This window comes from Nycticebus coucang, chromosome 6 (genome assembly GCF_027406575.1).
Source record: "Nycticebus coucang isolate mNycCou1 chromosome 6, mNycCou1.pri, whole genome shotgun sequence".
In the NCBI taxonomy this organism is placed as follows: domain Eukaryota; kingdom Metazoa; phylum Chordata; class Mammalia; order Primates; family Lorisidae; genus Nycticebus; species Nycticebus coucang.
In genome coordinates, this window is record NC_069785.1 from 116,480,717 (window position 1) to 116,493,088 (window position 12,372).

The 12,372-nt window shown below is 38.2% G+C and overlaps 1 protein-coding gene across 3 annotated transcripts in view; it reads right to left on the reverse strand.

The window, feature by feature from the left end:
• Nucleotides 1-12,372, reverse strand: part of ALG9 (ALG9 alpha-1,2-mannosyltransferase) — a 113,519-nt gene that overhangs the window by 89,320 nt on the left and 11,827 nt on the right. For all 3 annotated transcript variants that reach the window (XR_008380603.1, XM_053593680.1, XM_053593681.1), the window contains exons 5-6: nt 9,385-9,473; nt 7,581-7,716 (exon numbers count right to left, since the gene is read on the reverse strand). Coding sequence is in view for 2 of the 3 variants with exons in the window: in XM_053593680.1 (XP_053449655.1) it covers nt 7,581-7,716; nt 9,385-9,473 (225 nt within the window). In the remaining variant the exon portion in view is untranslated. The remainder of the gene's footprint in view (nt 1-7,580; nt 7,717-9,384; nt 9,474-12,372) is intronic.

The following is a 12,372-nucleotide window of genomic DNA, read 5'->3' on the forward strand; positions in this document are numbered from 1 at the left end:
TGTGTTCAATCCGTCTAAACCCGCCCACAACTTCCACAGGCACAAGAACTTAAAGAGCAAGAGGAAGTGAAAGGAAAATTAGGGCAAGGAAACAGATAAAAGAAATCACTCATGAGGAAGAATCAGCAGAAAACTCCAGGCAACATGAAGAACCAGTCCAGAACAACCCCGCCAAGGGACCATGAGGTAGCTACTGCAGAGGATTCCACCTATACAGAAATGTTAGGAATGACAGAAAGGGAATTTAGAATACACATGTTGAAAACAATGAAAGAAATGATGGAAACAATGAAGGAAACTGCTAATAAAGTGGAAAATAACCAAAAGGAAATCCAAAAACAGAATCAAATCAGAGATGAACGATATGAAGAATATAAAAAGGATATAGCAGAGCTGAAGGAAATGAAACAGTCAATTAGGGAACTTAAAGATGCAATGGAAAGTATCAGCAACAGGTTAGACCATGCAGAAGAAAGAATTTCAGAGGTAGAAGACAAAGTTTTTGAGATAACTCAGATAGTAAAAGAGGCAGAAAAGAAGAGAGAGAAAGCAGAACGTTCACTGTCAGAATTATGGGACTTTATGAAGCGTTCCAACATACGAGTTATAGGAATTCCAGAAGGGGAAGAAGAATGCCCCAGAGGAATGGAAGCCATACTAGAGAATATTATAAATGAAAATTTCCCAAACATCACCAAAGATTCTGACACACTGCTTTCAGAGGGCTATCGGACCCCAGGTCGCCTCAATTCTAACTGAGCTTCTCCAAGACACATTGTGATGAACCTGTCCAAAGTCAAGACAAAAGAAAAGATTCTGCAAGCTGCCAGGAGTAAGCGCCAGTTGACCTACAGGGGCAAATCCATCAGAGTGACCGCAGACTTCTCTAATGAAACTTTCCAAGCAAGAAGACAATGGTCATCTACCTTTAATCTACTTAAACAGAACAATTTTCAGCCCAGAATTCTGTACCCTGCTAAGCTAAGCTTCAAAATTGACGGAGAAATCAAATCATTTACGGATATACAAACATTGAGGAAATTCGCCACAACAAGACCAGCTCTACAGGAAATACTTCAACCTGTTCTGCACACTGACCACCACAATGGATTAGCAGCAAAGTAAGAACTCAGAAATCAAAGGACAGAACCTAACCTCCACACTGATGCAAAAGATAAAACTAAGCAATGGACTCTCACCAAATAAGACGAATAGAATACTACCACATTTATCAATTATCTCAATAAATGTTAATGGCTTGAATTCCCCACTGAAGAGACATAGATTGGCTGACTGGATTAAAAAACACAAGCCATCCATTTGCTGTCTGCAAGAAACACACCTGGCTTCAAAAGACAAATTAAAGCTCCGAGTCAAGGGTTGGAAGACAATTTTTCAGGCAAATGGAATTCAGAAGAAAAGAGGAGTTGCAATCTTATTTTCAGATACATGTGGATTTAAAGCAACTAAAGTCAAAAAAGACAAAGATGGTCACTTTATATTGGTCAAGGGAAAACTACAACAAGAAGACATTTCAATTCTAAATATTTATGCACCCAATTTAAATGCTCCCAGATTCTTGAAGCAGACCTTACTCAGTCTGAGCAATATGATATCTGATAATACCATCATAACAGGGGACTTTAACACAGCTCTTACAGAGCTGGACAGATCCTCTAAACAGAAATTAAACAAAGATATAAGAGATTTAAATGAGACCTTAGACCAACTATGCTTGATAGATGCATATAGAACACTCCACCCCAAAGACAAAGAATATACATTCTTCTCATCACCCCATGGAACATTCTCCAAAATTGATCATATCCTGGGACACAAAACAAATATCAACAGAATCAAAAGAATTGAAATTTTACCTTGTATCTTCTCAGACCATAAAGCACTAAAGGTGGAACTCAACTCTAACAAAAATGCTCGACCCCACCCAAAGGCATGGAAATTAAACAATCTTCTGTTGAATAACAGATGGGTGCAGGAAGAAATAAAACAGGAAATCATTAACTTCCTTGAGCATAACAACAATGAAGACACAAGCTACCAAAACCTCTGGGATACTGCAAAAGCAGTTTTGAGAGGAAAATTCATCGCTTTAGATGCCTACATTCGAAAAACAGAAAGAAAGCACATCAACAATCTCACAAGAGATCTTATGGAATTGGAAAAAGAAGAACAATCTAAGCCTAAACTCAGTAGAAGAAAAGAAATATCCAAAATCAAATCAGAGATCAATGAAATTGAAAACAAAAGAATCATTCAGAAAATTAATGAAACAAGGAGTTGGTTTTTTGAAAAAATAAATAAAATAGATAAACCATTGGCCAGACTAACTAGAAATAGAAAAGTAAAATCTCTAGTAACCTCAATCAGAAACGATAAAGGGGAAATAACAACTGATCCCACAGAGATACAAGAGATCATCTCTGAATACTACCAGAAACTCTATGCCCAGAAATTTGACAATGTGAAGGAAATGGATCAATATTTGGAATCACACCCTCTCCCTAGACTTAGCCAGGAAGAAATAGACCTCCTGAACAGACCAATTTCAAGCACTGAGATCAAAGAAACAATAAAAAAGCTTCCAACTAAAAAATGCCCTGGTCCAGATGGCTTCACTCCAGAATTCTATCAAACCTTCAAGGAAGAGCTTATTCCTGTACTGCAGAAATTATTCCAAAAAACTGAGGAAGAAGGAATCTTCCCCAACACATTCTATGAAGCAAACATCACCCTGATACCAAAACCAGGAAAAGACCCAAACAAAAAGGAGAATTTCAGACCAATCTCACTCATGAATATAGATGCAAAAATTCTCAACAAAATCCTAGCCAATAGATTACAGCTTATCATCAAAAAAGTCATTCATCATGATCAAGTAGGCTTCATCCCAGGGATGCAAGGCTGGTTTAACATACGCAAGTCCATAAACGTTATCCACCATATTAACAGAGGCAAAAATAAAGATCACATGATCCTCTCAATAGATGCAGAAAAAGCATTTGATAAAATCCAGCATCCTTTTCTAATTAGAACACTGAAGAGTATAGGCATAGGTGGCACATTTCTAAAACTGATTGAAGCTATCTATGACAAACCCACAGCCAATATTTTACTGAATGGAGTAAAACTGAAAGCTTTTCCTCTTAGAACTGGAACCAGACAAGGTTGTCCTCTGTCACCTTTACTATTCAACATAGTGCTGGAAGTTCTAGCCAATACAATTAGGCAAGACAAGGAAATTAAGGGAATCCAAATGGGAGCAGAGGAGGTCAAACTCTCCCTCTTTGCTGACGACATGATCTTATACTTAGAGAACCCCAAAGACTCAACCACAAGACTCCTAGAAGTCATCAAAAAATACAGTAATGTTTCAGGATATAAAATCAATGTCCACAAGTCAGTAGCCTTTGTATACACCAATAACAGTCAAAATGAGAAGCTAATTAAGGACACAACTCCCTTCACCATAGTTTCAAAGAAAATGAAATACCTAGGAATATACCTAACGAAGGAGGTGAAGGACCTCTACAAAGAAAACTATGAACTCCTCAGAAAGGAAATAGCAGAGGATATTAACAAATGGAAGAACATACCATGCTCATGGATTGGAAGAATCAACATTGTTAAAATGTCTATACTTCCCAAAGCAATCTACCTATTCAATGCCATTCCTATCAAAGTACCTACATCGTACTTTGAAGATTTGGAAAAAATGATTCTGCGTTTTGTATGGAACCGGAAAAAACTCCGTATAGCTAAGGCAGTTCTTAGTAACAAAAATAAAGCTGGGGGCATCAGCATACCAGATTTTAGTCTGTACTACAAAGCCATAGTGCTCAAGACAGCATGGTACTGGCACAAAAACAGAGACATAGACACTTGGAATCGAATTGAACACCAAGAAATGAAACTAACATCTTACAACCACCTAATCTTCGATAAACCAAACAAGAACTTACCTTGGGGGAAAGACTCCCTATTCAATAAATGGTGCTGGGAGAACTGGATGTCTACATGTAAAAGACTGAAACTGGACCCACACCTTTCTCCACTCACAAAAATTGACTCAAGATGGATAAAGGCCTTAAATTTAAGGCATGAAACAATAAAAATCCTCAAAGAAAGCATAGGCAAAACACTGGAAGATATTGGCCTGGGGGAAGACTTCATGAAGAAGACTGCCATGGCAATTGCAACAACAACAAAAGTAAACAAATGGGACTTCATTAAACTGAAAAGCTTCTGTACAGCTAAGGAGACAATAACCAAAGCAAAGAGACAACCCACACAATGGGAAAGGATATTTGCATATTTTCAATCAGACAAAAGCTTGATAACCAGGATCTATAAAGAACTCAAATTAATCCACATGAAAAAAGCCAACAATCCCGTATATCAATGGGCAAGAGACATGAATAGAACTTTCTCTAAAGACGACAGACGAATGGCTAACAAACACATGAAAAAATGTTCATCATCTCTATATATTAGAGAAATGCAAATCAAAACATCCCTGAGATATCATCTAACCCCAGTGAGAATGGCCCACATCACAAAATCTCAAAACTGCAGATGCTGGCGTGGATGTGGAGAGAAGGGAACACTTTTACACTGCTGGTGGGACTGCAAACTAGTACAACCTTTCTGGAAGGAAGTATGGAGAAACCTCAAAGCACTCAACCTAGACCTCCCATTCGATCCTGCAATCCCATTACTGGGCATCTACCCAGAAGGAAAAAAATCCTTTTATCATAAGGACACTTGTACTAGACTGTTTATTGCAGCTCAATTTACAAACGCCAAAATGTGGAAAGAGTCTAAATGCCCACCAACCCAGGAATGAATTAAGAAGCTGTGGTATATGTATACCATGGAATACTCTTCAGCCATTAAAAAAAATGGAGACTTTACATCCTTCGTATTAACCTGGATGGAAGTGGAAGACATTATTCTTAGTAAAGCATCACAAGAATGGAGAAGCATGAATCCTATGTACTCAATCTTGATATGACAATTAAGGTTATGGGGGGGGAAGCAGAAAGAGGGATGGAGGGAGGGGGATGGGGCCTTAGTGTGTGTCACACTTTATGGGGGCAAGACATGATTGCAAGAGGGACTTTACCTAACAATTGCAATCAGTGTAACTGGCTTATTGTACCCTCAATGAATCCCCAACAATAAAAAAACAAAAAAAAAACAAAAAAATAAAAATAAAAATAATTTGAGGATGATATGCAAAACGGAATGAAGAAAGGAATAAAGGTGAGAAAACCAGACTTGAAAGTATTTAATACTCTGATTTCCCTTTAGAGCGAATAAGCCTTTTGCCTTTTAAAACAGGTATTTAAAAATATTTAAAATAGGGCAGCACCTGTGGCTCAAAGGAGTAGGGCGCCAGCCCCATATGCTGGAGGTGGCGGGTTCAAACCCAGCCTTGGCCAAAAACTGCAAAAAAAAAAAGTATTAAAAATATTTAAAATAGGCCAGGTGCTGTGGCTCACGCCCTCTCTCTCCCCCCATCACCCCCCCCCCAGTAATCCTAGCACTCTGATTGGCCAAGAAGGATGGGTTACTTAAGCTCAGGAGTTTGAGACCAGCCTGAGTCCCCATCTTTGTTACAAAAGTCGGAAAAACTAGCTGGGCAATATGGTGGCATCTGTAGTCTCAGCTACTCAGTAGGCTGAGGCAAGAGGATAGCTTGAGTCCAGGAGTTTGAGGTTGCTGTGAGCTACGACACCACAGCTCTCCAGCATGGGACAACAAAGTAAGACTCTCTCTCAAAAAGAAAAAGAAAAGAAAAAGAAAATCTAGGCTCTGTGCCCATAGCACAGTGGTTATGGCACCAGCCACATACGCTGAGGCTGGCAGGTTCAAACCCAGCCCAGACAGCTCAAAACAATGACAACTACAACAAAAAAAATAGCCGGGCATTGTAATGGATGCCTATAGTCCCAGCTACTCGGGAGGCTGAGGCAAGAGAATTGCTTAAAGCCCAAGAGTTTGAGGTTGCTGTGAGCTGTGATGTCAGAGCACTCTACCAAAGGCAACATAGTGAGACTCTGTCTCAAAAATAAATAAATAATTAATTGATTTAAAAATTTAAACAAAAGAAAAGAAAATCTAAAATGGCCTATTCTTAGTAACTTCCCTTGTAAAAATTTACCCCATAGATAAATTTCTATAAGTGTACAAAGATACCTGTATAAAAATATTCATTGAAACATTATATATAATAGCAAAAAATTAACAACCAAATGTCTACCAATAAGGCAATGATTAAATACATTTTGGATTTCCATATAATGAAAGGCTATGAAACTAATATAAAGAATGACCTATATATGAGCGGCGCCTGTGGCTCAAAGGAGTAGGGTGCCGGCCCCATATGCCAGAGGTGGTGGGTTCAAACCCAGCCTTGGCCAAGAAAAAAAGAAAAAAAAAAGAATGACCTATATAAATCTTGTACAACAGAAGACATACATATATATATATATATATATATATGATAATTCTATTTGCTTTAATAATATAGTAGGTATGTATGCTTATGTACATGTGTGTGCATTTAATTGACATACAGATAATTTCTGGAAAGATATATACAAAACTATTAGTAATGGCTAACTTTGATGATTATCCTAGAGAAAAAGAAAATTAGGAATTCTTTTTACTTCATACAACCTGATACCTTTTTAACAATAAAGATATAATACTATATAATAACTTTAACATCAAACTAAAATATTTTTCTAAGTTACTAGTGGTACAGGCAAGAAGTTATGATAACTAGAATAGAAGTTGTGGGAAGAAATAGTTGTTGGGGGCAAGAAAGGAGGAGATTTCAAGCCCGAGTGACTGGAAAAATGCACAGAACAGGGTGGTGTAGTGTGGGAAAAACATCAGCTATAGTGTCAAAAAGGCCTGGATTCAAAAGCAAGCACAGGCTTGGCGCCCATGGCTCAGAGGTTAGTGCACGGGCCACATACACTGGAGCTGCAGGTTTGAACCTGGCCCAGGCCTGCTAAACAACAATGACAACCACAAAAAAATACATAGCTGGGTGTTGTGGCAGGTGCTTGTAGCCCCAGCTATTTGGGAGGCTGAGGCAAGAGAATGCCTCAAGCCCAAGAGTTTGAGGCTGCTGTGAGCTATGATGCCAGAGCACTCTACTGAGGGCGACATCATAAGACTCTGCCTCAAAAAAGAAAAAAAAAGCAAGCATAATCTCAAAGGCAAATTACTCAAACTCTTGGAGTCTACTTTCTCATTTATGAAGGACTAATACTTATACTTCTTTTGTAGCATTGTTATAAGGTGTCAGGATAAAATTGATAAAGGGTTTAGCAGGGCCTAATATATAGCAGATGTTTAATATCACTATTCTTATTAGAATTAATTATAATAAAAGCACTAAGAGAAATATTCCTCCATGTCTCTACATCTTTGTAGGCCAAATTGATGCCTATAACTTTAGGTGCTATCCAGATAATACAGAGGTAATCCAACATTAAGATTTACCATCTGCCCATAATGAGAGAGGAATCATGTTAGTTTCTTACCCCAGAGCTGCACTGAATGGCCAGCCTAAGATTGCCCCAGCTGCTACTCCCAGCACAGCAACAGAAGTCTTGTCCATATACCATCCAGTCATTGCTATCAATGTAGTGTACATGCAGAAGCTGCTAGGAAGGAAAGCTGCAAGAGTAAACCAAGGAAAAAAGGGGGGAGGTCCATGAGATTAGGTCTCGACTATTCAAAATCCACCTACACTGCATATTTTGACCTTTGTTATAAAGGTCAACAAAGGTATATTAGTAATGAGAAGTAAAATATTACTCCTTTAAAAAAAAGTTCAATGATTTTCTTATTTTCTTCTGTTTTTTTTTTGTTTGTTTGTTTTTGGTACCAACACATTGCCCTAATTATACAATACTAACCATGCCATTCCTCTCCTGGCCTATGCTCTCAATTCAAAGCTTACACAATGCTTCCACATTCCAAGAACACCCCCTCCTTATATTTCTAGGCAGAGAATATACATTGAAGACTTACAGCCATTGCTGATGATCTATTTCTGAAGAGGCTTATCTTCTGATGGTCTTTGGAGACATGTCCTGGTCCTAGCCTGAACCCTACAAAAATTCTAGGAAGCTTCCTCAAGGGCCAGATACTGGATGGCAGTTCTGCTGTGCATCCCTCATCTGGTATCTAGACAGTCTAGTCTTTACACAGCACCTTAATTATTTCCACCTACCATAACTTTGTTGTATCCAGCCGAGGACTTGACCAAATTCAGGGTCTCTGCCACAGGCAGTGAGATTTAAAAACCTCAGCAAATGGGGACGGCACCTGTGGCTCAAGGAGTAGGGTGCCAGCCCCATATACCAGGGGTGGTGGCCCCGGCCAAAAACTCAAAAAAAAAAAAAACCTCAGCAAAGGGTTCAGAGGCTCTGTATCAAAAGATGCCTTCAACTTATCTGTGCCTCGATTGAGATTAAAGAACTACAGATACTCCCAGGAATCTCTCATACATAAAGATCAATTTTAAGAGCAGCAAAAAAACTAAAAGAACATGTGAGGTACCAACTTCACCAATAAACGCTAAATAATATCTATGCCATCCAAAGCTATCGATTCCAGCTGCAGATATAGACGATGAAAGGAGCAGAAGGCTCTGAGGTCTCTGCTGGCTCAGAGAGTATAGCACAGCTGCATTTAGGACAGTGGCTCTCAAAGCTATTCCAGGGTGGAGCCCTGATGCCCCTGCAGAACAATACCAATTTTGATATATTCAATGAGGGAAAAGTACATACTGCCCTTTGGGAGCAGGTCACTGTGGTTCAAATGATTGATGGCAGCAGAGTTCAAAAGCCACCACACTAGATTAAGGTCTGTATTTTAATTTCTGGGCTTACGGTGAAAAGAGCCTAACAAAAGACGCACGCCTCTATAGAACACACGTCAAATAATGGGCAGAAAATAGAACCATCAAGAACAGTGTTTTAGCACAAAGAGCGTCCTTAAACAAAACAACAGAATTATCTTCCCTCCCCTAATGGCCAAAAAAAGGAACCAGGTGGTTGATAGAAGAATGTAACAAAAAATACCCTGATGAGACTATTGGCTCTCCCACTTATGCATTCTGACTTTTAGTAAGTCATTTCACCTAAGTTCCAGTGTCCTCAGCTGTAAAAATGAGAATATTGTCTGTCTTATAGGATTGTTGTAAAGGTCAACCAAGATAACCTGCATGTTACTGACATGTTACACAAATATAACCTATATCTGGATGTGTGCTTCCTTCCAATGCATCTGTGAGCTGTCGGTAAACCTGCTATCCCCCTCATCTGCCCTTTTACTTACCTGATGATGAGCAAAACATGCCAGTGCTGAGAACCAAGAAGGCCAACATCATGCGACTCACGTGCAGCCCAAACTTCTTGCAAACGGCCCTAGGAGAAAGGCAAAGACGATTAGCACAGCAAATATTAGGGACAGACACTTCAAATCAAAGGAGAACATTCCTGCAACACAGACAGCACTGAAGATCTCGAGTCAAATACACAACTATCTCGACAGGGCTTTTAGCAATTCTACATCTGTAAGAAACCCAAACATTCTTATTCCTGGCACAGAAGAGAAGCTTCCTATTTAAGAGGAAATATCTATACATGCTTAGATTATGTCTCCCATCAATAGGAAAATAGCATAATGTAGTAAACAATAGTAAGCCTCAGATTCATATGGTCACACGTTCAAATTCTGGCCCTGTCATATACTAGTGGTGAGATCCTACTCACATAATCTGTCAGATTCCTCATCTGTAAAATGAGGATAATAAATAATACCTACTCGGTAAGGTTTCTGTGAGGACAATGCAGAGTGCTTAGGAGACTGTCTGGAACATAGTTTCTCAATAAATAGTAGCTGTTAGGGCGCCGGCCACACACACCCAGGCTGGCAGTTCAAACCCAGCCCGGGCCTGCTAAACAACAAGGACAACTGCAACAAAAAAATGGCTGGGTGCTGTGGCAGGCGCCTGTAGTTCCAGCTACTTGGGAGGCTGAGGCAAGGGAATCACTTAAGCCCACTTAAGTTTGAGGTTGCTGTGAGCTGGGATGCCACAGCACTCTACCAAGGACAACATAGTGAAACTCCGTCTCAAAAAAATAAATAGGGCGTCACCTGTGGCTCAAAGGAGTAGGGCTTTGGCCCCATATACCAGGCCCCATATACCAGGTGGCGGGTTCAAACCCAGCCCCGGCCAAAAACTGCAAATAAATAAATAAATAAATAGTAGCTGTTAGAAAAACAGACTAGGGGATACATGAAATGGTAATAGTTGTTATCTAAGTCAGTGTTTCTTAAATGTAGATTAATTATATATCTCCTTCTACTTCTTTCTTATAGATTTTAACCTCATAAATTAAACATTTTTGACATTATTACTTCATTTAGTCAATATTTGTTCAGATACATTCATGGAACAATTTCCTTGCTCAGATTCCTTATTGCAACTCAGAATTCTTTCTGAAATAAATTTGCTTCTTCCTAAGTATATTTTTTAGAAGTTCCTTTAGTGAGAATCTCTTAATAGGAAATTCTGTTTTATTGGTTACTTAGTTGGTTTTTCTTTCTTTATTTTTATCGAAAAGTCTGTATTTAGCTCTTGGTCTTAAAAGATGGTTTAACTGAGTATATAATTTTAGGATGACAATAATTATCTCTCGGCACTTTGATGATTTTCTTTTTTTGGCTTCTGGCTCTTTCTTGAGAAGTCTCTAACTGCCTACCATTCCCTTGTAGGTATGCTATTAGTTCTCTGTTAACTTCTAAGATCTTTTTCTTTGTTCCTGCTGTTATAAATAGTTTTACTAATTTATTTTTAAGTATCTAGCTTGGGATATATATTTACTAAATCTATGGAGTAGAATCTTTTTTTCCATTAGTTCTGGAAAATTCTAAAGTCTGATTAGCTGTGTATTAGATCTTTCAACTCTACACATTTCTTTCTTTTTTTTTTTTTTTTTTTGCAGTTTTGACCAGGGTTGGGTTTGAACCCACCACTCCCAGTATATGGGGCCGGAGCCCTACTCCTTGAGCCACAGGTGCCACCCCTCTATACATTTCTTAACCTCCTCTATAGTCCTTCTTTTTGCAGAGAGGACTGCATTCTGTACTGTACTCTGAGTTATTTCTTCAAACCAATCTTTCAATTCAGTTTACTAGTTACTTGTTAGCAGTGTCTCATCTGCTGTTTAAACTACCCACTGAATTTTAAACATCGATAGTGTATAACACATGTATTATGTACATATCATATATGATTCTTATAAATTCTGATTCATTTTCCCTGGGTTTTCCTGCTACCTGAGTCATTTTCCAGATTTTGAAAAATAGTCATTTAATATCTTTAAGTATGGAATTGTATTAAGCAAAACATTAAATACCTCTTATTAAAGCTGTCATTGTATGCTTCCAAGAAAGTATACTTATAAAAATATGTGCAAATACTTAAATAAACCTTTTCATTATGAAAAAAAAATCTGATTCATTTTCAAACTTACCTGCTCATTTCTATAGTAACTTGTTTCTTTTTCATGTTTTCAATTCCTTCTTGTACTTCTTCAGATTCTCATTTTAATAATTCCTAATAAATTAAGTGTCATAGGGCAGCTTTCTGTTGATCATTATTTCTGAGGGCTCTCACTCATAATGTCTTGCTCCTTTCTATAACTTATGATTTAATTTTATTATACTATCTTGTTCACTAGAATTTTATCACTGGTAATTCTTTGACAGGTAGGTTAAGGGAACATTTCTCTAAAGAAATGTTTTCCAGATTCCAAGGGCTCTACCAACTTAAAATAAATTCTCTGTATTCCTATGTTCTTTATACATATGTATAAAATGTATATATATAAAAATCAATTTTCAGCGTGCAGCTGGGGCAACCATGAGAGTGACGGGAATTCAGGCCCAAACCCATATAAAGACCAACTCATGGTTCTAATCCTCAAAGGCGGCCCTGGATTTGTCTTCTTCCCCTTTGTTCCACTCAGAACCAAGACTAAAGATTTTTTTCAATCTGACATTTTTACTTATCAGAAGATTTTTAATAATGGTCAGTCAGTCCAAATACCTCTCAATATACATTACAGAATTAATAAAATAAGACGTTTGTTCAGTGTCGTGTACACATAGAAAAGGTGGCTATTTTTATTAGGGGAAAACTTCTGTGCTTAATAGTTCCACTAGTGCTCAGTTAACCAGTAGCTACTCTGTGAAACAGAAGGATGTCCTGAGTGCAAATAAGAGCAGTAAGTTCCATACTGGGAATAGTTTTGCATC